This window comes from Nomascus leucogenys, chromosome 12 (assembly GCF_006542625.1).
Source record: "Nomascus leucogenys isolate Asia chromosome 12, Asia_NLE_v1, whole genome shotgun sequence".
Lineage (NCBI taxonomy): Eukaryota > Metazoa > Chordata > Mammalia > Primates > Hylobatidae > Nomascus > Nomascus leucogenys.
This window is the reverse complement of record NC_044392.1, coordinates 62,888,407-62,913,240: the sequence shown is the minus strand read 5'-3', so window position 1 is coordinate 62,913,240 and position 24,834 is coordinate 62,888,407. Positions and strand designations below refer to the sequence as shown.

The 24,834-nt window shown below is 39.0% G+C and overlaps 1 protein-coding gene across 1 annotated transcript in view; it reads left to right on the top strand.

Annotated features, from left to right (window-relative positions):
- Positions 1-24,834, top strand: part of LRIG2 (leucine rich repeats and immunoglobulin like domains 2) — a 55,532-nt gene that overhangs the window by 20,623 nt on the left and 10,075 nt on the right. The window contains exons 2-15 of the mRNA XM_030824819.1: positions 1,177-1,242; positions 3,069-3,143; positions 3,300-3,434; positions 4,294-4,437; positions 4,567-4,710; positions 5,840-5,983; positions 6,187-6,330; positions 8,648-8,728; positions 10,146-10,217; positions 10,355-10,423; positions 17,540-17,703; positions 20,178-20,498; positions 22,419-22,700; positions 24,347-24,796. Of these exons, the coding sequence (XP_030680679.1) occupies positions 1,177-1,242; positions 3,069-3,143; positions 3,300-3,434; positions 4,294-4,437; positions 4,567-4,710; positions 5,840-5,983; positions 6,187-6,330; positions 8,648-8,728; positions 10,146-10,217; positions 10,355-10,423; positions 17,540-17,703; positions 20,178-20,498; positions 22,419-22,700; positions 24,347-24,796 (2,291 nt within the window). The remainder of the gene's footprint in view (positions 1-1,176; positions 1,243-3,068; positions 3,144-3,299; positions 3,435-4,293; positions 4,438-4,566; positions 4,711-5,839; positions 5,984-6,186; positions 6,331-8,647; positions 8,729-10,145; positions 10,218-10,354; positions 10,424-17,539; positions 17,704-20,177; positions 20,499-22,418; positions 22,701-24,346; positions 24,797-24,834) is intronic.

Here is a 24,834-nt window from a genome sequence, read left to right as displayed (position 1 = left end):
ACCGAGGCTGGAGTGCAGTGGTGCGATCTTGGCTCACTACAACTCTGCCTCAAGGGTTCAAGCAATTCTCCTGCCTCAGCCTCCCAAGTAGCTGGGATTACACGTGCGTGCCACCACGCCTGGCTAATTTTTTTTGTATTTTTAGTAGAGACGGATTTCACTATGTTGGCCAGGCTGGTCTTGAACTCCTGACCTCGGGTGATCCACCCGCCTTGGCCTCCCAAATTGCTGGGATTACAGGCATGAGCCACCATGCCTGGCCCCCTTTTTTTTTTTTTTTTAAAGGAAGACCACATCCCTATTAAGGATGTGGTCAACTTCAATTTTAATTTAGAAGCTCACCATTTTGACTTGTGAAATATATCTTCAAATGTATTTATAGTTAAGGCATAATACATAATCACTACAGGGAATAAAGAAACTCTTTAAATACTGCTATGGAATGATCTAAGGTGTATTATTGAATGAAAAAAGCAAGGGGCAAAATAATGTGTAAATTGTTCTGTCATTTCTGTAAAAATTTGCTGTACATGCATAAAATATCCAGAAGTCTGCACAAGAAATGGCATATTTTCATTTGTTGTTACTGGGAAGGGGAATTGGGTGGCTGGAGACAAAAGTGGGAGACTTTTTACACTTTTTGATTATTGGACCATGTGTATGTATTCCCAAACTCGGAAGCTACACACACATACATAAATACACACACACGTAAAGTAAAATAGCTATTTTGAAATTCAGATACATTTTTATTCATCCTTTATAAACATTCTTGTTTGTCTGTACTACTCAAATTGACATTTAAGAGAACTTTTATTTTTATTTTTTTATTAAAAAATTTTTTTTGGCTGGGTGTGGTGGCTCACGCCTGTATACCCAGCACTTTGGGAGGTAGAGATGGGGTTTCACCAGGTGAGTCTTGAACTCCTGACCTCAAGTGATCCGCCACACCTGGCTAATATTTGTATTTTTAGTAGAGATGGTGTTTGCCAGGTGAGTCTTGAACTCCCGACCTCAGGTGATCCGCCTGCCTCAGCCTCCCCAAGTGCCAGGATTACAGGCATGAGCCACTGTACCTGGCCAAGAGGACTTTTAGTATTTCTATTTAGTTTCTTTTTTTTTCTTTAGGTCTACTTTACAGCACGAAACTAAGAATGATATTTTGTCCTCTTTCAGGGATTTGAGTCATAATCGGTTGTCTGACTGGAACATCAGCTTGGAATTACAAACATTACAGGAAGTGTAAGTTATTTTTATTTATTTAAAGTTATGTTAAATTCCTGAGGGAACTTAATAAATTGTGATTTGTGGGATGTTCAATCCAGAGATGCCATAAAAAAATTGAAGGAAAAAATTAGTTAAATTATTTGAAAACCTAAAATGTTTTCTTTGGCTTTGTTATATTATCAGACTGTCTTGGCATTGGGTTGGTGATTTCAAGTTGCAGGCTGTGGGGGAAATATTTTACCCTCCCGGGGCTAAAAGTAAGATTTACGCCTCTTCAGAGTAAATATGTTTTGATTTTGGCCAAGTTTTCAGCCAGTGAAACTCTGTTGTATAACCTTTTTAGATGTCTTGACATGTTATCTAAGATTGGGAGCATCATGTCTAAAGTAGATGTATATGAAATAGAGTATTCTTGATATAATATGAGAACGTAATGGTTGACAGAATTAAGTTTTTCTCTTAACTAAAGTTTTTCCTTTAATACTGAGATGTATTATGTAATTTTGGAGGGAGTTTTCTAAGATATTATTAATATTAGTTTTTGCATTGTCACATTCCTAGAGCATTGTTAGATTCCTAGAGGCACAACCATTAAGGTATATAGGCCTATTTGCCTCTGCACTTAACACCCTCAGAACCCTGAGATTTACTTTCCTTTTTAATTCTTTGCTGACAGGGATAACTTCTTCCTGCTCATTGTCTCTGCATTCTCTCCTTCTGGCCCCAGATTCACTGCTTCTAATGTGTTGTGGATGAGTACACAGTTGACAAGTTTGTTAGCTGAAAGAGTAGGCACTGAGGAAAGGCCTGAAAATGCTTCAGTGGGAAGTGCATGAGCTTTATTGCATGGACTTTGTAACTTTGGTTGGTTTCCTGAAGGTCTTTACTTCTGGTTTCTTTTCTGTGTTCTAGATTGTTGAGGTTGTTCAGTGACTAAAAACCAGGTTAATGAAATGTGATTGTATTAGATTTGCTACTACAACATTTGAGACAAACTGTTTAAAGGGCTGCTGGGATCAGATGCAACATGTTATGTTATCTGTAAAATTAGTCATAGGTTCCATCTCTGGGTGGGCTGATAAATTTCATCGGTGGTCTCAAGTAACACTCTCTAACATTTGTATAGCTTTAGAAAAAAATATATACATTTGTATGTGTGTGTTTACATATATTTAGAGAAAGAGAGATCTGGATGGACTGATTATGCCTTCTTTGTTTAAGGACTCAAATTAGCTGTCATAAACCCAACTTATTCAAAGAACTTTGTTTGAACTAACAATATTTAATGTGCAAAATACTTCGTAGCCTTTCTGATATTAATATCAATAGTAGATCAACGCTATGAAAACACATTTCTTGGCCAGGCATGGTGGCTTACGCCGGTAATCCCAGTACTTTGGGAGGCCAAGATGGGCAGATCACCTGAGGTCAGGAGTTTGAGATCAGCTTGGCCAACATGGTGAAACCTGTCTCTACTAAAAATACAAAATTAGCCGAGCATGGTGGTGCATGCCTGTAATCCCAGATACTCAGGAGACTGAGGCAGGAGAATCACTTGAACCCAGGAGGCGGAGGTTGCAGTGAGCCGAGATTGCACCATTGCACTCCAGCCTGGGCAAAAAGAATGAAACTCTTGTCTCAAAAAAAAGAAAAAAGATAATACATTTCTCATTAAAACCGCTAATTTCTCAAAAAATACATTTTAGTCTAACTCATTCTGAGTCATAATTCTTTTTCAAATTTGGCACCTATTCTAAAGAATATGTGTTAGCCAGAAGGTAGAATCTAAGAGGTAATATTTCCCTCACTAAACATTTAAATCTGTTTTTCCTCTTGCCTAGGAAAATGAATTACAATGAACTAACAGAAATCCCGTATTTTGGAGAACCAACATCTAATATTACTCTACTTTCATTGTAAGTTAATAAGTTTTCAGGTTTTTTACTTAAATTATGAAAAGTATACAGTTTTTTTTTTTTAAAGCACATATATTGTTGATTCTAATTATTTAACATTTTTGTGGCCTGGGGTGGATCAGTGGCAGCAGCTTCATTATAATCTTTGTTTCACAGAGTCCATAATATAATCCCAGAAATAAATGCACAGGCGCTCCAGTTTTACCCTGCTCTGGAGAGTTTAGACCTCAGCTCAAATATAATATCGGAAATCAAGACGTCTTCATTTCCTCGCATGCAGCTTAAATACCTGTAAGTAACACAGATTAAATTAGATTTACTTTAAAGCACGTTTATTATTCATCAGTACCTATCTTTTCAAAAATATTTGGTTATTTATTGTGCTTTTTTTTTTTTTTTTTTTGAGACGGAGTCTCGCTCTGTCGCCCAGGCTGGAGTGCAGTGGCGCAATCTCGGCTCACTGCAAGCTCCACCTCCCGGGTTCACGCTGTTCTCCTGCCTCAGCCTCTCCGAGTAGCTGGGACTACAGGTGCCCGCCACCACGCCCGGCTAATTTTTTGTATTTTTAGTAGAGACGGGGTTTCACTGTGGTCTCGATCTCCTGACCTCGTGATCCGCCCGCCTCGGCCTCCCAAAGTGCTGGGATTATAAGTGTGAGCTACCGCGCCTGGCCTTATTGTGCTTTTTATATGCATATGTGAGACAAACCTAGAGTTGGTGTATTGGGTGGTTGGCTTTGCCAACTCACCCCACAAGCCCCCTAAAGAAAGATCGCACTATTGTCAGAAAATATTGGTAGATATCAAGAGTAATTTTGAGATTCAATTTTGTTTTTTATTTGAACCAAGCTTTCTAAAAGGTAGAGATTTGTTAAACAATGGCTTACCGTATATAATGATAATTAGCATGTGTGCCAGTGTTTTCCAGTTTACAAAGCATATTCACACATGCTGTTTTGTAACAACCTAAATGAAGTAGGTAGCCCCTAATTTTGTAGATGAAGAAACAGAGCACTTAAATGATTTCTAAAGTTGTGGATAGGCATTAAGTGATAGAGTTGGGGCTTAGACATAGATTTTTGGCAGCTTTCTAGTGGTAGAATTTTTATTTTACTAAATTTTTTCTTTTGCTATTATCTTGTTTATTTTAGGAATTTAAGTAATAACAGAATAACCACCTTGGAGGCTGGTTGCTTCGATAATTTATCGAGTTCCTTATTAGTGGTAAAGTTAAACCGTAACCGAATTAGCATGATTCCACCTAAGATCTTCAAGCTGCCTCACCTCCAATTCTTGTGAGTAACGAAATAGATGGATTATAAGAAGATAGTTTTTTCTTACAGGGTCTTTTTCTTTTTAATTTAATTACTGTTAGAGCATTTTAGCAAACCAATTTCCTGACTGTAAAACTATTTTTGTTAAAGGGAACTTAAAAGAAACAGAATTAAAATTGTGGAAGGTCTTACATTCCAAGGGCTCGACTCCTTAAGATCTTTGAAAATGCAGCGGAATGGAATTAGCAAACTTAAGGATGGAGCATTTTTTGGCTTGAATAACATGGAAGAACTGTAAGTACTCGGGACTAGAGGTGATTATTAGGAAAGTAGTCTGTCTGGGACTTTTCAATGTCAAATGGCTAGGGTGGTTGTTCTGATTATAGAGACACATTCATTGATTCCCTGTTCACTGATGTGAAATAAGTGTACATAAAACCTTTGAAGTTTTGTTAGCTAACTGATCAATTTTGAAATAATTCTTACAGACTTCTCATCTAAAAAGTTTATATTCTTTTTTTTTTTTTTTTTTTTGAGACGGAGTCTCACTCTGTTGCCTAGGCTGGAGTGCAATGGCGTGATCTCGGCTCCTGCAACCTCTGCCTCCCAAGTTCAAGTGACTGTCCTGTCTCAGCCTCCTGAGTAGCTGGGATTACAGGTGTGCGCCAGCAGGCCCGGCTGATTTTTGTATTTTTAGTAGAGACGGGGTTTCACCATGTTGGTCAGGCTGGTCTTGAACTCCTGACCTCGTGATCCACCCACCTTGGCCTCCCAAAGTGCTGGGATTACAGGCATGAGCCACCGTGCCCGGTCAAAAAGTTTATATTCTTAATGTTTTGGCTAATGAAAATTATCAGAATTTATCCAAACAGGTATACTATACCACTTGGCCTGTTGGATTTGTAGAGCTCCTATTTTCGACAGTCTTACTACCTTCTATCACTAAATCTTTTTTTTTTTTTTTTTTTTTTTTTTTTGAGATAGAGTCTTGCTCTGTTGCCAGGCTGGAGTGCAGTGGCGCAATCTCGGCTCACTGCAACCTCTGCCTCATGGGTTCAAGTGATTCTCCTGCCTCAGCCTCCCGAGTAGCTGGGACTATAGGTGCGCGCCACCGTGCCCAGTTAATTTTTGTATTTTTAGTAGAGACGGGATTTTACCATGTTGGTCAGGATGGTCTCGATCTTTTGACCTTGTGATCCGCCCACCTCGGCGTCCCAAAGTGCTGGGATTACAGGCGTGAGCCACTGCGCCCGGCCAAGCACTAAATCTTAAATAAGATATACATTTTTATTGAATAGAATTGGTCAGCTCAGTTGGGTTGAACAAAGGTACATGCTTCTCTGGGAAAAACTTAAGATTTAAAGCCAGTTACTGAACTGCCTTGTTTTGGAACGTATTTTCTTCTCTTTCTCTAATTCTACAGAGAACTGGAACACAACAACCTTACACGAGTGAACAAGGGGTGGTTGTATGGCTTGCGAATGTTACAGCAGCTCTATGTGAGCCAGAATGCCATTGAAAGAATCAGCCCTGATGCATGGGAGTTCTGCCAAAGACTATCCGAACTGTAAGTGTTGGATAGCATTTCACTGGAGGCAGTGAGACTAGAGCAGATTGGAATAAATCATTCCCATGGGCAGCAATGAGATGTAACATCCCTCTTTACTAGAAATTTGTAGAAAACTCTAAATTTACCATGTAGATATAATAAGAATTGTAAGTTGAACCAAATACAATGAATTCCTTACCTTCCACGTTTCTTGTTTTCAGTGATTTGTCCTATAACCAGCTGACCCGCCTGGATGAATCTGCCTTTGTGGGTCTGAGCTTATTGGAGAGATTGAATTTAGGAGACAACAGAGTCACTCATATTGCTGATGGCGTATTTAGATTTCTTTCCAATCTTCAGACATTGTAAGTATATCCATTCTCTTTTTTGGTTGTTGTTACTGATTTTTTTAGTACAATAAAGCAAATTAATTAAAACAACTAATCAGTCTGCAAATTATGTATGCTAATATTTTGTGGTTCTTCTGTCCTATGCCTCAGAGCAAGACAGTCTTATTTGTCTCCATCCCCATAAAAATCCCAAGCCTGTCATAGGCAATTCAGTTTGTAGTTTAATTCTGAGTTAATCCCGTAAGCATCAAAGCATGTCTTATTGTGTTAGTTGCTATGGAATAAAACACAGTTGCTAGTGTCAGGAATGCAGTCATTTTCTTGTTCCTTTGACTTTGACAATACACCAGAGCTACTAGTTCTCATTCAAAAGGATGCAGGATGTGTAGTGGGAACTGCCGTGGTAGGAGACCAGTTCACTGTTACTGGTTTGCTACATGACTTTGGACAGAAGAAACTAACACTTATTATCTGATATGTACCAGGTACTTTCAAATACTAGGATGATACTGCTGTTTTCCATATTAGGAGGCTGAGGTTCAGAGAAATTTAAATAATTTTCTCAAAGTCACATAGCTTGTAAATGTTGGGCCAGAATCAGATCCCAGGTCTGTTTGATGCTAAAGCTCATGTCCATTTTATCATACCACCAGAAGAACAAAATCACTTAGCTTTTCCTGGGCATCTTTTTTTTTTTCTCTTTTATACGGTGAAGGAAGGATATAGGATTAGATGGTTGCTAAAGGCAGTTTCCATGCTAAAATTCTGTGGTTCTGTAAGTTATTCAATTTACAGAATATAAGAATGTGTTTTTATGAACTTTATATATTTATATATAAATATATCTAATTTAGAATATAATTTTATTAAATGAAGAGGCAATTTAATGAAATGTAGTAATCTCAAACACAGAGCAGAATAAAAGAAAACAAAGAGTAATTAGTAGAATTTGTAGATTCTTAAGTTTCCTGAATAGGGGACTTTGTGGTCATTAGATTTTGAGTTGAAATGGTTCAGAGAAGAGGCAGGTTCCTAACTTGGAGACCTAACCATCAATGAGAGGGAAAGCAAGATAATTTTGTGAAGGGGATATACATGCACAGGTGTGTATTTGACTTTTTTTAACTTCCTTTAGATTTGGCCTTGAAAAATTAAGTGATTGTATTTGTCCTTTTCCTATATTATCAGAAGTGAAACTGGATCAATGCAATCTCAGAAACTTAGATGTAGCTGTAGCCTTTTGGCAGTTGAAGGGATGGCAAATAGGTTATTTTAGTATACCACTGATTATTACTTTTAGAATTAAAGTTTAGGGAAGTAATAGCAGAAGTAAATGGTTGTGTAATGCCACAGAGATAGTTAAGACAGAGTTAGGATCAAATCTGGGGAATTCTGGCTTTAGCCTCATGCTCTTGCCAGGGTAGATACAGTTCCTAATTTGTTGAATGGTTTCTATTTATGCTGTGCTGTGGAGGAGGGGGAAAGTCCTGAAGAGTTGAGCCGTTGGTTCTTTCATTATTTATTCCTTAGTAAAATAAAATGAGCTTTATTAGCTTTTCACTTAAAGAAAGCTAAGTGAAAACAGGGATCTCCTCTTTACTGCTAGTCACACAACTCTACATGTCCCTTATAAAGTAGAAAGCTTTGTGCTTTATCATGAGATGACTTAAGGAAGCAAAAGGGATTAAATATTTTTAATTATATGGAAATAATTCTTTTATCATAACATGATGTGGTACAATTGCATTTCCTCTGAGAATGGAACAGTGAATTTTAGAAGATCCATACTTTCCCTTTGAAAGAAAATCTGATGACACTCTAACACATGGGTTTATCATTTTTGCTTCCCATGGGGCATCTTTAATTGCTCTTGAGCAGTGAAGCTCTGTATTGATATTAATCTTTGTCAGCCATTGTAAGTTCAAGGTCCCAGAGGAAGGCTTGGGTCACCCAGAAATCCCGTTAGTCTGAAATCAGATTTATAAGCCATGTACCCTGCATCTTGAAACCCTCCTGCTCTTTTCAGGACCCTGTCTATAATTTTTAATATGCTAACATAATGAGGGGCTCTTAGCTCAGAAGAGTAATACTTTTAGCAGGTTGCTTTATTTATCAAGGCCAGCTTAATTCTTAGCTTATAAGAATCAGTTCTTACATGTTTATTAACAGATATTTCTAAAGAAGCAGAGTTGAGCCTTCATCATAAATAACTGTTATAAAGTAAGGATCAGAATTAGCAGGTACACCTTGACATCACCATGCCAGGATGTTGCTCAATGTTGTGATGGTTGTATTGACTAATAGAACCTGTCTTTCTCTGATGTTTTTGTAGAGACTTAAGAAACAATGAAATTTCATGGGCCATAGAAGATGCTAGTGAAGCCTTTGCTGGACTCACAAGTCTCACTAAATTGTATGTGTTATAATATTTATGTATGTCTACATAGGTGTGTTTTCAAGAACCGGCTGTAAATATGATTGAATTATGTTTATTTCATATGGCTACAAAGTCTGAGCTTTCTGACACTCTGGGAGCTCTGTGGGGTTTCTTTGTCTGTTTGTTCATTTTTTTGAGACCAAGTTTCACTCTGTATCCCAGGCTGGGATGCAGTGGCGCGATCTCGGCTCACTACAACCTCTGCCTCCTAGGTCCCAGTTCAAGCAATTCTCCTGCCTCAGCCTCCTTGGTAGCTTGGATTACAGGCGTGTGCCGCCATGCCCAGCTAATTTTTGTATTTTTAGTAGAGACAGGGTTTCACCATCTTGGCCAGGCTGGTCTTGAACTCCTGACCTCATGATCTGCCTGCCTCAGCCTCCCAAAGTGCTGGGATTATAGGTATGAGCCACTGAACCTGACTGGTTTTTTTCTTTTTTTTTTTTTTTTGAGACAGGATCTTGCTCTGTCACCCAGGCTGGAGTGCTGTGGCGCAATCACAGCTCACGGCAGCCTCAACCTTCTGGGCTCAAGTGATCTCCCACCTTGGCCTCCTAAGGAGCTAGGACTAAAGGTGTGTATCACCATGCCTAGCTAATTAAAAAAAAATTTTTTATAGAGACAGAGTCTCTCTATATTGCCCAGGCTGGTCTTGAACTCCTGGGCTCAAGTGATCCTCCCACCTTGGTCTCCCAAAGTGCTGGGATTATAGGCATGAGCCACCATGCCCAGCTAGTTTTTTTGTTTTTGTGTTTTTTTGTTGTTGTTGTCGGGGCACTTTTTATTGAAAAAGCATTCCTATGGACACTTAAAGAGAAGTTATTTATGGAAGTAGAATTTCTATTCAAGTAAAAGGAATGCATTGAGAAAGTAGAGTAATGTGTTGGTAATCTGTTTAATTTGTAGTTTGTTTAATTGTAGGAGATTTATGAGTAATTTATCTAGCAGAAGTAGAGCATTCTCTCACATAAGATTTTAGATCTTTTCCCATGAGAAGAATTTCTCCAAAGGTTCACACTTGTCTGAATTTCTTTGATCTGACAATCTTTTGCTATGAATGGAGACATGAGGAATATAATGAATTTAGCATCTGAAAATTACCAGTTTATCAGTGGTCAAGATGGTTGTTCACCTCATTGAGCTTTAATATCTTGATAGACACTTTTATGCTATGTTTTGCATTGATTAATAAATTTCATAACTTTCTTAAAAATGCACGTTCTCATCAAATTGTACACATTAAATATGTGTAGTTTTTTGTATATCAACTGTACCTCAGTAAAGCTGTTAAGTATATAAAAATGTACGCTAAGCTTATTTTCACTTTTTATAGGTAAATGTTTAATTAATTTTGTTTAGTGGAGAGCTTTCTTAGAAAGGTCTGTTTATATTTCAGAATCTTACAAGGAAACCAGATTAAGTCAATTACAAAGAAAGCATTCATTGGTCTTGAATCCCTTGAGCATCTGTAAGTATTTTGCATACATTTTGCTTACTCTATAAATAATCTTTGCTATTAGCAGAGGTTTTCATGACCATGTAAAGTGTTTATGTAACTTGATACAGAAATGGTGACTGATAATGTTTCATTTCTCTTTATTTCAGAGATTTGAACAATAATGCTATAATGTCTATCCAAGAAAATGCTTTTTCTCAGACTCATTTGAAAGAACTGTAAGTAACTTGTCTTTTTAAAATCACCAGTTGATCATTGTTCCTGCTTGTTGTGCTTAAAGTGTGATGGCAGTGACCCAAGTTATTTCCAAAAGCACACAGTTCAGGCAGGAAAAGAGAAAGTATTAATACTCAGTTATTTAAGTGGCTAGAGGTAATTTTGAAATAGCCAACATTGAAAAGCCCAGAGTGTGTGGCAACAAGACCTTCTGTTTTGCCTGTTCTACCAATGCTTATAATTAGGAGACCTCAGTACTGCTCCTTATGCTTTATGTATACCCTACTGTTCCTTTTTGGATTATCAGAAACATGTGTTACCAGTTCTTAACACCTTGTGTGGGTTACAATAAAGGTATTATGTGATTTTGTTTTATAGTTTCCAAGGTGATTTAACAGTTAGTATAATCGTCAGAGAAGATTCTCTAACCTGTTCAAACTACTAAAATGTCAAAATAGACAAGTGTGTGTATCATTTTATACTCTTTTTCATTGATGAGTTTTAAAAATTGCTCTTACTGGTTTCGGGATTTCCCTAGGGGATTGGAGGTTAGTTGGGCATTGGTATTATTTATATTTATAGATATATATATTTTTTGGAGATAGTCTTGCTCTATCCCCCAGGCTGGAGTGCAGTAGTGCAATCTCGGCCCACTGCAACCTCTGCCTCCTGGGTTCAAGCGATTCTCACCTCAGCCTCCCGAGTAGCTGGTATTACAGGCGCCTGCCACCACGCCCAGCTAATTTTTGTATTTTTAGTAGAGACAGGGTTTCGCCATGTTGGCCAGCTGGTCTTGAAATCCTGACCTCAGGTGATCTGTCTGCTTCAGCCTCCCAAGGTGCTGGGATTACAGGTGTGAGCCACCGGTCCCTCCTGGTATTATTTTTAAACTCTATTGATTCAAATATGCAGTCAGGGGTAAGAACCACTAGATGATAGAAATTATTTTGCCTTGCCTGAGAAGCTACTCAAAGGATACTCTGTGGAGCAGAACTGGTTGATGAGAAGGTAAGGATAGAAATGCAGAATAAGCCTTTAGAAACTTTTAGAACAATTTGACATTACTGTGACCCTTTTGTTGTAGTTTATAAAAGTATTGGTCTGCAGTGGATTGGAAATTTGAAAGACTAGTCCTTACCATGGATAATTGGAGATGCACTAGAAATGTGTGAGTTTTCAAACTGCCTAGGTTCAAATCCTTACTCCGTTCCTTACAACTGTGTGACAATGGGCAAACTGTTAGCCTACAACACAGTTTCTGTTCCCAGAATGGGAATAGCACCTCCCTCAGGGTTATGTGAAGATAAAGTGAGACAACTTGTTTACTCAAATATTTATTCATCATCTGCTATGTAGGATACTGTTCTGGATGATGAAAACAGTAGTGCACAAGACAGAGTCTCTGTACTCATAGCATATCACAGTAAATCCTAGTGAGGAAGATAAATAATAGACCAGTAGATATATAATATCTCATCAGGTAACAACTGAAGAAAAATAAAACTAGGTCAAAGGTATGAAGAGTGATGGGGATTGCTATTTTAGATAAAACAGTGAGGGGAAACTCTTTTGATGATACAGCATTTGAACCAGGACCTTAATGAAATGGCAAACCATGTGAACACTGGGTGAATGGCTTCCCAGGCACAAGGAATAGGAAGTAAAATGAGTTTAGAGAGTTAAGCAGAGTAGAATAATTAAATATCTATAATTTTTTTCATATTAATCATCTTATTTCTCATTAGTCGTTCTCTTCATTTGTTCCAGTGTTTTCTTTTTTAACTTATTTATTTTTTTTGAGATGGAATCTCGCTCTTGCCCAGGCAGGAGTCCAGTGGCACCATCTCAGCTCACTGCAACCTCCGCCTCCCAGGTTCAAGTGATTCTCCTGCCTCAGCCCCCTGAGTAGCTGGGACTACAGGCGCCCGCCACCACGTGCGGTTGATTTTTTTGTATTTTTAGTAGAGATGAGGTTTCACTGTGTTAGCCAGGATGGTTTCGATCTCCTGACCTCATGATCCGCCCGCCTCGGCCTCCCAACGTGCTGGGATAACAGGCATGGGCCACCGCGCCTGGCCTGTCAATATTTTTTTTTTTTTTTTTACCCCAAACTGCTCTGTTCTAACTTTTTTGTTGTTCTTGAAAAGCATATCGAATTTACAGTTTTAATAGGTCCAACAATAAAATTATGTTCATATTTTTCTTTTTAAAGAGAGAGTTAGGAGGCAGATCATAATAGACCATGAGGAATTAGGATTTTTGCTTTCTTGGATGCATTAGGAAACTGGAGGGTTTTGAGAAAATGCTCAGCACAGAGCTTGGCACAGAGTAGAAGTTGAGTAATGTTAACAATAAAAACTAAAATTAAAATGTTATGAAAATCATCATTAGTTTTCTGCCAGATTTTTAAAAGTAGATATTTTGATCTGTTGAGATATTTTGAGTTATTTCTCATAGGCTTAGTTTAATTATAAGTTGTGACTTACTACAAATTAGTATACTCCGCCCCCCCCTTTTTTTTTTGCCAGTGATACCCTGAGAGCTAGCAAGAAAGTTTTAACTGTTACGAGAACTCATTTTAACATAAAATTTAAACAGTAGGTCAAAGCAAATATTGCAGTCTCAATCTTCAGAGAGTCATTTAGTAATTTGGGAGTTGTGACAAAGATTCTTTGCTTAACCAACCCGTAGGCAAGCCCTTAAACCTTCTCCTAGGCCTAGCTGTGTAAAATCCAATTTTAGCACAAACCCTGTAAAACCAGTTTAGCAAGAACTCTTCCACATTGTAGACCATTCCCAGGTGATGTCTGATCACCCTGGCCTGTCTTCAGCAAGAATCCTGTTAGGGTTTAGCCAGAGTCTTCCTTACTCTGGATGTAATTTTTTAGTAATTTCACATCCACTGAATGGGATGAAAGCAAACCCACCTTGCTCCTTGGCTATACTTGCCCTTGCTGTTTCCCTACTGTCTCTCCCTCACTGAGTTGAACCCAGTCTCTCTCCCCAACTGCAACATCACATTGCTGTGGTCCCTATATCTATTGAGATGATCCTGAATAACGTCTACCTTACCATGCTTTAACAAGTATCACTGAGTAATTTTTTATTTAACAGTTATGGTGCTGTGACTCCGATAGGATCAGATTCATCATTGGACCCCCAGACCTCTCACCCAGGACCCCAAGTGTGCACCTTTGAAGCCATTGTCTTCACTCCTGACTGATAGATCGGGGATCCAATGGTGAGTCAGGCTAATGAACCATTGCTCCGGACAAACATCTGTTGAAGCTGGTAAGGAAAGATTTCGATTCTCAAGATTGTGAATATATTCTCTGGAGTTGGGCTAGCGGCCAGACTTCTTTTGAAAGGTACCTCCTGGACTTGAAGGTCTTCTTCCTGGCTCTCTTTCCTGAGTGGGGTTTATTCCCTGACTCCCTGGACTAAAAGTCTTTGGAACTCTGTCAGGCTACTCTGTTCTCTCTAATGGATCCTACTTCTCCCATGGCAATTTCTCTGGCATCTGAATCCCCTCTGTTTGAGCCCCTGCTAACTATATTGCGCCACCACTGGTTCTGTCCACCTCCTCCTTGTTGGACCTTTATTGGCCTGTTTGGGATACTTAAGATATCCCCAGACCGCGTCTTGTAAGCTGTCTTTCTTCCCAATGCTACTGCTCCTTATTCCTCCTCTTACCACCTTTAATGTTCCCGCCAGTTCCCTTGAGCCCTTTGATATGACTCCCTTCAAATTCTTACATCCTCCATCCATCTGTCCACCCATTGCTAGACTTTTTCCTTCCCACTCTGGGCTCTTAGTCACTGGGACTGTAGGCTCCCCACCCTTCCTGGGGATCTCTCAGGGGACTTGGGGACTCCCAAAAGTATGACTTGAGGTTGAAAAGGAAAAAGAATAATTGGAAATAGACTAAGTATTTTATCTACACTCAGATGGACTTTGGAGATATCCAGACAGAGCCCCTAGATGTCTCTTCAGCCTCCATAAGATTACACATCATGGCAAAATAAAAGTCTTTGGTTTTTTTTTTTTGAGATGGAGTCTCCGTCTGTCACGTAGGCTGGAGTGCAGTAGCACGATCTCAGTTCGCTGCAGCCTCTGCCTTCTGGGTTCAAGCAGTTCTCCTGCCTCAGCCTCCTGAATAGCTGGGATTACAGGCGCCCACCACCACACCCAGCTAATTTTTGTATCTTTAGAAAAGAGAAGTGACCTCGTCCAATTTATGTTTTCTTAGGTATAATATAAGCTGGACTCAAAAAGACCTGGGCTCATATCCTAACTCTACTATTTATTTTAGACATGATACTGAATGCCTCCAAAATCTCAGTTTCCATTTCTAGAAAATGGAATTGAAAATGCCTACCTCAGCCGGGCGCAGTGGCTCATGTCTGTAATCCTAGCACTTTGGGAGGCCGAGGCGGGCAGATCACGAGGTCAGGAGTTCAAAACCAGCCTGGCCAATATGGTGAAACTCTGTCTCTACTAAAAATACAAAAATTAACCAGGCATGGTGGCATGTGCCTGTAATCCCAGCTACTCAGGTGGCTGAGGCAGGAGAATTGCTTGAATCCGGGAGGTGGAGGTTGCGGTGAGCTGAGATCTTACCACTGCACTCCAGCCTGGGTGACAGAGCAAGACTCTGTCTCAAAAAAGTAAATAAATAAATAAAGTATTTAGCCCAGTGCCTGGCCACAGACAAAACTTAATTCACAGTAGCTCCCTTCACTTCTATTTCTTTTGCTTCTTTTCATTCTTCATATACTAACCAAATCCTGACCACAAGTACTTAACAGAGTATATGGTATTCTCTCAACAAGTGTGTGGATAGATTATACTAAAATATTGCTAGTGGTTGTCTTTGAGTAGTGAGGATTTGGGGGGCTTTCTCTCCCTCTTGGTTTAGTGGTACTTTCTAATTTGCTACTATAATTATATAATTTTAATGGAAAATATTTTAAAATTTATATGCAACTTTTTCATACACCTCCTATTATTGATGCAAAGCCTTGTGGGGAATACCAAAAAGTATAAAAAGAGATTTTAATAAATGTTGACCTAAAAAGTATTATAAATATGACTTTTAAAGTAACCAAAAGCAACCAACAATTCTCAGTAAAAAAGTTGCATTAGAGCCAGGTGTGGTGGCTCATGCTTGTAATGCCAGATACTCAGAAGGCTCAGGTGGGAGGATCCTCTGAGTCCAGGAGTTAGAGACCAGTCTGGGCAACACAGCGAGTTCCGTCTCAAAACACGGTTGCATTAAAGTTTCTGCAATAGCAGTTTGTTCAAACCAACTGTTAGAGAAAAAATTACTCAATGAAACTTGTTAAAGCATTATAAAAGCATAGTAATCTTTGCCAGTGCCTCTCTTGTTTAATAACAATATAAGTCAACTTTGAACAGTTGAACAATGTAAGTCAATTTTTTTCATTCTTAAAATTGAAACTTTGCCAGGCGTGGTGGCTCACGCCTGTAATCCCAGCACTCTGGGAGGCCAAGGCAGGTGGATCATGAGGTAAAGAGATCAAGACCATCCTGGCCAACATAGTGACACCCCGTCTCTACTAAAAATACAAAAATTAGCGGGGCATGGTGGCACACACCTGTAGTTCCAGCTACTTGGGAGGCTGAGGCAGGAGAATTGCTTGAACCCAGGAGGCGGAGGTTGCAGTGAGCTGAGATTACGCCACTGCACTCCACCTGGGCAACAGAGTGAGACTCTGTCTCAAAAAAAAAAAAAAAAGAGTTAAAATTGAAACTTGTGGAATCAGATCTTAGATACTTTATGCAAAACATTAAACTTGATAAGGATTTGATCATGCACATAAAACAAGTTCTCAAAATAATTTACTTTCCCTGCTTCTAAGTGGATGGGACATTTAAGGGGTCATTGAGAGAAAATACTGATTTTTCAGATATGTTTTACAGGGTTATAAACGACAAATACTTTTTCAGGGCTCTTAGTTTAGATTGCATTACACATTGCATGGTGCTGAAGTGGGTTTTCTTTTTGTTTGTTTTGTTTTTGGGAGACAGTCTCACTCTGTTGCCCAGGCTGATGTGCAGTGTGGCGTGATCTCGGCTCACTGCAACTTCTGCCTCCCAGGTTCAAGCAGTTCTCCTGCCTCCGCCTCCCAAGTAGCTGGGATTACAGGTGCCCACCACCACACCCAGCTAATTTTTGTATTTTTAGTAGAGACAGGGTTTCGCCATGTTGGCCAGGCTGGTCTCGAACTCCTGACCACAGGTGATCTGCCTGCCTCTGCTTCCCAAAGTGCTAGGATTACAGATGTGAGCCACTGAGCCTGGCCTAGTGCTGAAGTGTTTTTAGTGTTGATGAAATAATTTGACAATAGTTATATGTTGTCTACAACAAAGATCTCTCAATGCTCCAATATATAGTAAGTGTTTCCCCATACTTTCATGGGAAAAATTTAAACCTCAAAAATTTAAAGGAAGGTACAATTAACACCCCTATACCCTTTATTTAGATTCACCAGTTGTTAACTTTTTGCTAAATTTGTTCTATTTCCCTCCCTCCTCCTCTCTCATTTTATCTCTTGCTGTCTCTCCACATACACACAACTATATATATACACATACACACAGTTTTTTTGCTGACCATTTAAAAGTTGCAGCCATGATGACACTTCACCTCTAAATATCTCAGCATGTATTTTTTAAGAACAAGTACATTTTCTAACGAAGACATCACTATTACCACACCCAAAGAAATTAACATTGATAAGATAATATTAACTAATACACAGTCCATACTCAAATTTCCCCAATGTTAAAGTCCTTTGCAGATGGTTTTTTTCAATCAGGAATCACACATTGCATTTTATTGTAATGATTCTTTAATCATCTTCAAAATAGATCCCTGGCCACCCTTCTTCCCCTCTCTTTTTTTAGTGCCTTTCATGAGGTTGATATATTTAAAGAATTTTGGCTGACAGTCTCAATTTGTTTTCTCATGATTAGATTTATGTTAAATGTTTTTGGCAAGAATAATGGATAGGTGTGTGGTAAGGTTTTAATACTGAAGACATTTAGAATGAAAAGGAAAACAAAGGATGCTTTTCCTCTTTTCTTTCCTGCAGGATTCTGAACACAAGCAGTTTGCTCTGTGACTGCCATTTGAAGTGGCTACTTCAATGGTTGGTTGATAATAACTTTCAACATTCTGTGAATGTAAGCTGTGCACACCCTGAATGGCTAGCAGGACAAAGCATCCTGAATGTGGATCTGAAAGATTTTGTCTGTGGTTTGTATTTTTGTTTTAAAATTTTATATATTACACACTTATAATCTTAACAGAATTAAAAAAATTAAACCAGAATAGTTTTCCACTAGGAATTTTTGTAATCATACAGTTTTAATTGCCATTAAAAATGATCACAGGCATTTTAATGAATGAAGGCTTTTGTCTTTTAGGGGGATTGTTAACCTTAGGTTAGGTATTTGGTAGTCAGATTCCTGAATCAAGCAATATGGGTTTTTTTATATGAATATTTTTAGTAGATCTTGAAAAGTGCCACCAGGTACTTTCCAAAAAGATAGCACTAGTTTAAAGTTGTCACCAGCAATGTAAGAATATACTGATTCTGTGTGTTTCATATTTTTTATGCGGTTTCATAACATTAAAGTGGCAGAGTTTTGTTTTTTTCCTTGAGGGGAGAGAGATAGTCATAGACAAGTTGTCCTGATTCTAGCACTTACAATTTCAAATATACTTTTTTTTTTTTTTTTTGAGATGGAGTCTTGCTGCGTCACCCAGGCTGGAGTGCAGTGGTGTGATCTTAGCTCACTGCAACCTCTGCCTCCTGGGTTCAAGCGATTCTCCTGTCTCAGCCTCCTGAGTAGCTGGGATTACAGGCGTGTGCCACCATACCCGGCTAATTTTTGTATTTTTAGTAGAGACGGGGTTTTGCCATGTTGGCCAGGCTGGTCTTGAAATCCTGACCTCAGGTGATCTGCCTGCTTCTGCCTCCCAAAGTGCTGGGATTACAGGTGTGAGCCACCGTGCCCAGCCAATTTCAAGTATACTTCTATATTATTCTTTCTCAATTTGGAAAATTTTCCTTTACACTTAAATTTCCTTTAGGCCGGGCACGGTGGCTCACACGTGTAATCCCAGCACTTTGGGAGGCCGAGGCAGGTGGGTCACCTGGGGTCTGGAGTTCGAGACCAGCCTGGCCAGCATGGCAAAACCCCGACTCTACTAAAAATACAACAATTAGCTGGGCATGGTGGCACACGCCTGTTATCCCAGCTTCTCGGGAGGCTGAGGCAGGAGAATCGCTTGAACCGAGAGTTGGAGGTTGCAGTGAGGCAAGATTGTGCCACTGCATTCCAGTCTGGGCAACAGAGTGAGACTCTCTCTCAAAAAAAAAATTTTTTTTCTTTAAAGTGGAATGACTGATTCTTAGCTTTACATAGGAGAACTTTTACATCAGTGTATCTATGTTGCATATCCCTAGTATCTCTGATCATTTGAGTACCTATATATTGCCAAATCTGTTTTCACAGTGTACTTAAAGATGGTTGGAACAGAACACACACTTGGAAGTTCGGGCTCACAAAATACATCCATTGTTTTTTACAAAGTTTAAAGAAGAAAACAGAATCTAGTAAAGGTTAAATTCTGCTGACATTGCCACACATTCCCTTTTTACTTAGTTTTAAATATAGACATACCATATATTTTTTCCTCCCCTTCCACTTACTGCTTTTATGGCACAATGAAATGTTATCCAGTGGAGATACTGGTTAAGAATTTATATACCTGCTTCTCTCAATCAGTCCAATAACATTATTAATTATGAATCCATATTTTATTAGCCAGCCCTAAGCCAATCTTCAGTTGGACATTTGACCTATTTGGATTTTTTCACTACATCAGGTGAAACCTGTGCACATACAAAATGCTTTCAAATAATTCGTTTTATTAGGTATTCTCTGTGAAATATAAATCATTCATAATACCCCCATTTTACATTGGCACAGAAAGGATAATGGTTACATATATACATATATTTTTTGAGACAGAGTCTCGCTCTTTTGTCCAGGCTGGAGTGAAGTGGCATGATCTTGGCTTACTGCAATCTCTACCCCCCGGGTTCAAGTGATTCTCTTTCCTCAGCTTCTCAAGTAGCTGGGATCACAGGCAGCCGCCACCTCGCCTGGATAATTTTTGTGTTTTTAGAAGCGACGGGGTTTCGCCATGTTGGTCAGGCTGGTCTCGAACTCCTGACCTGAGTTGATTCACCCACTTCGACCTCCGAAAGTGCTAGGATTACAGGCGTGAGCCACTGAGCCTAGCCATATACATGTTTATCTATCACATACATATATACAAGGGGTAACAGAAATAGAACTTGTCTTGAAATCCTAATGTAAGGTTTCTGTTTTTCCCCAATAACTGATAATGCTTGAGAAATACATTCTGAGCACACAGGTGACAGTAAGGGAAAGTGCTGGATCCTGAAGTCAGGAAACCTGAGTTCCAGTCCAGGCTCTGCCACTGACTGACATGTCTTTGAGCAAGTCATTTGAATTTTCTGGGCCTCATTTCCCCCATTAAAACAGGGGAATTGGACTCCAGCTCTGTAGTCTCTTTGAACTTTAATATGCCACTTTGTAAATAGAACACACAATTTTATAGTATTTGTTTTAAAATTGAATCTAAAGCAAAAATAAATAACTGACTTGGCTATGGATGCATTTTTTTCCCCTTAGATGATTTTCTTAAGCCACAGATAAGGACACATCCTGAAACCATAATTGCTCTAAGAGGCATGAATGTGACTCTGACGTGCACTGCAGTGAGCAGCAGTGATTCACCCATGTCCACTGTGTGGCGCAAAGACAGTGAAGTCCTGTATGACGTGGATATTGAGAATTTTGTTCGTTATCGGCAGCAAGCTGGAGAAGCTCTGGAATATACTAGTATCTTACATCTTTTCAATGTGAATTTCACAGAGGAAGGAAAATATCAGTGTATTGTTACTAATCACTTTGGTTCTAATTATTCTCAGAAAGCCAAACTGACTGTAAATGGTAAGGAATTATGCTCCTTGTTTTTTTTTTTTAGTTTAGAAGGATTTTTCATGTTCAGTTTTGAATTGCTTGAGAGAATTAGGCTAAACCTGACATTTAAGTAGGACTCTTACTCTTATTGTCTTTTGAGTTGTGATAACTTATCAGGTGGGTGGGATTTTTGGATTAGTCAGTCTGCCCACTTATGGTCTCTAATTGGTCTTCAGTTGAAGGGTAAATGCTGTGGTCCTAGGAGATGTGCTACTTTCACTGCTGTTTATGCTTTTGAAGACATTCTTATGAAATTCTCAGTTTTCATTCCAGAACCATAAATCTCTCTTGATAACTATGAAATTTATTCTTGATGGGCCTTCTAATAACTGGGAATATTTAGGACATTTTTGGGTCTAATGGTCATTATCATTGTCTAAATGTAGTTACACAGGATCATTTGTGTGTGTGTGTGTATTTTTATTTATTTTAATTTCTCTTGTTTTTTTTTTTTTTTTTTTGAGATGGAATCTCACTCTGTCGCCCAGGATGGAGTGCAGTGGCATGATCTCGGCTCACTGCAACTTCCGCCTCCCAGGTTCAAGTGATTCTCCTGTCTCCTGTAATTTGAGTAGCTGGAATTACAGATGTGTGCCACCAGGCCCATCTAATTTTTGTATTTTTAGTAGAGACGAGGTTTCACCATTTTGGCCAGGTTGGTCTCAAACTCCTGAGTGCAAGTGATCCGCCTGCCTCGGCCTCCCAAAGTATTGGGATTACAGGCATGAACCACTGCACCCAGCCTTATTTCAGTACCTTTTGGGGTACAAGTGAGTTTTTTTTCCCATGGATGAATTATAGTGGTGCATTCTGAGAATTTAGTGCACCCATCACCGAGTAGCGTACATAGTATCTAATGTGTAGTTTTTTATCCCCAGCCCCCGCTCACCCTCTCCATTCTGAATCTCTGAAGTCCATGATACCACTCTGTATGCCTTTGTGTACTCATACTTAGCTCCCACTTATAAGTGAGAACATATGGTGTTTGGTTTTCCACTCCACACAGGATCATTTTAAAAATGAATACTCTTCTTTCCTGCAAAAGTTTCTCAAAAACAGCTTGATTTATCTATTGCCTATCAAATTGAATAACTACAACATTTTAGGGTTTGTACAACCAAAAGATGTACTTATGTTTTCGCTTCTGTGTTTTTTAATGATACTTTTGAAGGCATAAATTTTTTTTAGCATGCAGTTTCCTTGATAGCTTTGTAGATGTTGGTTTGGGAACATTTTTGAGATGGAGTCTCACTCTGTCATGCAGGCTGGAGTGCAGTGGTGTGATCTCGGCTCACTGCAACCTTCGCCTCCTGGTTTCAAGTGATTCTTCTGCCTCAGCCTCCCAGGGAAGCATCATTTAGCTTCATAAGTGAGAGAGTCATAGTAAATATCAGGTTCTAAAATATGAAGTTCAAAGAAGGTTTGTGGCCTTCTGCTTTCCCTAGTTCCAGCTGATGATTAAGTGTATCATGCTTCCTAGAAGACACAGTCATCAGTGTGCTCCAAATACTCTGAGGTTCTGGAAGAAAAGATGTTCTCAAAACCATATTCACTCTTGGCTAGGTGCTGTGGCTCAGGCTTGTAGTCCCAGCACTTTGGGAGGCCAAGGTGGGAGGATAGCTTGAGGCCAGGAATTTAAAGCTGCAGTGAGCTATGATCGCACCACTATACTCCCGCCTGGACAGCAGAGCAAGACCCTATCTCTAAAGTTTGTTTTTGTTTTTTTAAATTTATAAAACTATATTCACTCTCAATCAGAGAGCCTGTCTTCACAAAGAAATGGAACATTAGGGGGTGTTTTGCCTACCAGACTCTTTCATGCCTATTTGTATGCATATATGTGTCTTTGTTCCCTTGCCCACTTTTTCTTGGTGATCTTTCTGGAAACAGAGATGCCATCTTTTCTGAAAACGCCAATGGATCTGACTATTCGCACTGGTGCCATGGCCAGATTAGAATGTGCTGCAGAGGGACACCCTGCACCTCAGATTTCCTGGCAGAAAGATGGTGGTACTGACTTTCCTGCGGCTCGAGAAAGACGCATGCACGTCATGCCCGAGGATGACGTCTTCTTTATTGCCAATGTGAAAATAGAAGATATGGGAATCTATAGCTGCATGGCACAAAATACAGCAGGAGGTCTCTCAGCAAATGCTTCCCTAACAGTGTTAGGTATGTTTACTGCTCCATGGGTCCCTGCTTTTGTTGGAGTCTTTGGGAGCTACTCTTGGTCTTAATGAGCAAGAAAAATAAGTTTGAGATTACCTCTGTGATTCTTAGATCTTTATCTTATTTCACAATTTTATGCAAGGTTATGTCAGTCTAGGAATTAGTGGGTCAGATAACTGAAATGTGGGAAAATACATAGGGCAAAATTAGGTAGGCATCCTTATCACAATAATTGAAAGTTCAAATTCCTTTATCAACTTATCTTTTTAAGTCCCTCTCTGTAAGGTTTCTATTTCATGTAGGTGTGTTTACTATTCAGTGAGTTTGCATTGAGAGTTCCACTGTTCTTTTAGGAGTATCCCAGCCATTTGATGCTGCTTCACTTATTACTTGATAGGAACCTAAGACTATTTAACTGTTTGCTCCTAGTTCATTTTCAAAAAAAATTTAATACAAAAAAAAAAAAAAAGATGTGTTTTCTGGTTAGAGTTTCTGCTTTCCTTTTCAGTGTGTTCTTCTTAACCCTATTTCTGGTAAAATGCCTTTTTTCCTAAAAATTTCCCCCGGCTAGCCTGGGTTTTTGTTGTTGTTGTTTGTTTGTTTTGTTTTTCTTCCTTATTACAATACTTTTCTTCGTGGAACTCAAATCTAGGGTAAATTCTACTTTCCAGTTCTCTATTTTCCTAGATGTCAGTTATTATTATTATTTTTTTTAACTTTGTTGGTTTGTATTGTTTACTTGTATAACCAGAAAAATAAGAAGTCATTTATTTATTTATTTATTTATTTATTTTATTTATTTTGAGACGGAATCTCATTCTGTTGCCCAGGCTGGAATGCAGTAGCACAATCTCAGCTCAGAGCAACCTCCACTTCCCGGGTTCAAGCGATTCTCCTGCCTCAGCCTCCTGAGTAGCTGGTACTACAGGCATGTACCGCTGTGCCCAGCTAATTTTTGTATTTTTTTTTAGAGACGGGGTTTCACCGTGTTGGTCAGGCTGGTCTCGAACTCCTGACCTCGTGATCCGCCCGCCTTAGCCTTAGAAAAATAAGTCATTTATTGTTTTAAAATGTTAAGATATACAGAAAATTAGGAAAAGGGGAGGAAAGTCACTCAAATACTTAAGGATTTTAGCATATTCTAGACTTTCTCCTCTCACTGTTATGTAGTTAAATATACCTACATTTTTTTCATTTAATACTGTACCACAAGTTACCTTGTTATTAAAGTCTTTGTAAAACATCATGTGACTATACTATAATTTACTTAATAATTTTTCTGCTAGATTTTAAAATATTTTTCTTTATTCTTTAAAGTTACAAATTTTGTATTAAACATCTTTGCATATAAATCTTTGAATTTTTTTTTTAAGTTGTTTTTAATCTTTTTTAATGGGTCACCCCTGCTCACCCCCTCCAGCTATTGCAGCTGCCCTGAACTTCTTTCTTAGGATAGCTTGCCAAAGCTGGAATTACTGAGAAAAGATTGAGGTTTTTTTCCGGATTTTGTTCTGAAACATTAACTTCTAATCCTCCCATGAGTATATAAAATTACTCATTTTATTATGCCCCCATTGGTCTAATTCAGTAGGAATTAGGGAACAAAATTGCCTAACTTTTCATTTTTTTTTTAAATGTTTTCCTGTTAGAGACACCCTCATTTATTAGACCCCTGGAGGATAAGACAGTAACCCGAGGTGAAACTGCGGTGTTACAGTGCATAGCTGGAGGGAGTCCTGCCCCTCGTCTCAACTGGACTAAAGATGATGGGCCTTTGCTGGTGACAGAACGACATTTCTTTGCTGCAGCCAATCAGCTTCTCATCATTGTAGATGCCGGGCTAGAAGATGCTGGGAAATATACCTGCATTATGTCTAACACCCTTGGGACAGAACGTGGCCACATTTACCTAAATGTCATTTCATCCCCCAACTGTGACTCTTCCCAGAGTAGCATTGGGCATGAAGATGATGGCTGGACCACAGTTGGCATTGTCATCATTGTTGTGGTCTGCTGTGTTGTTGGCACTTCTTTGATCTGGGTCATTGTTATTTACCACATGAGAAGGAAAAATGAAGACTATAGTATCACAAACACAGGTAAGTAGTACCCACATGACACCTATGGCTTGTACTTG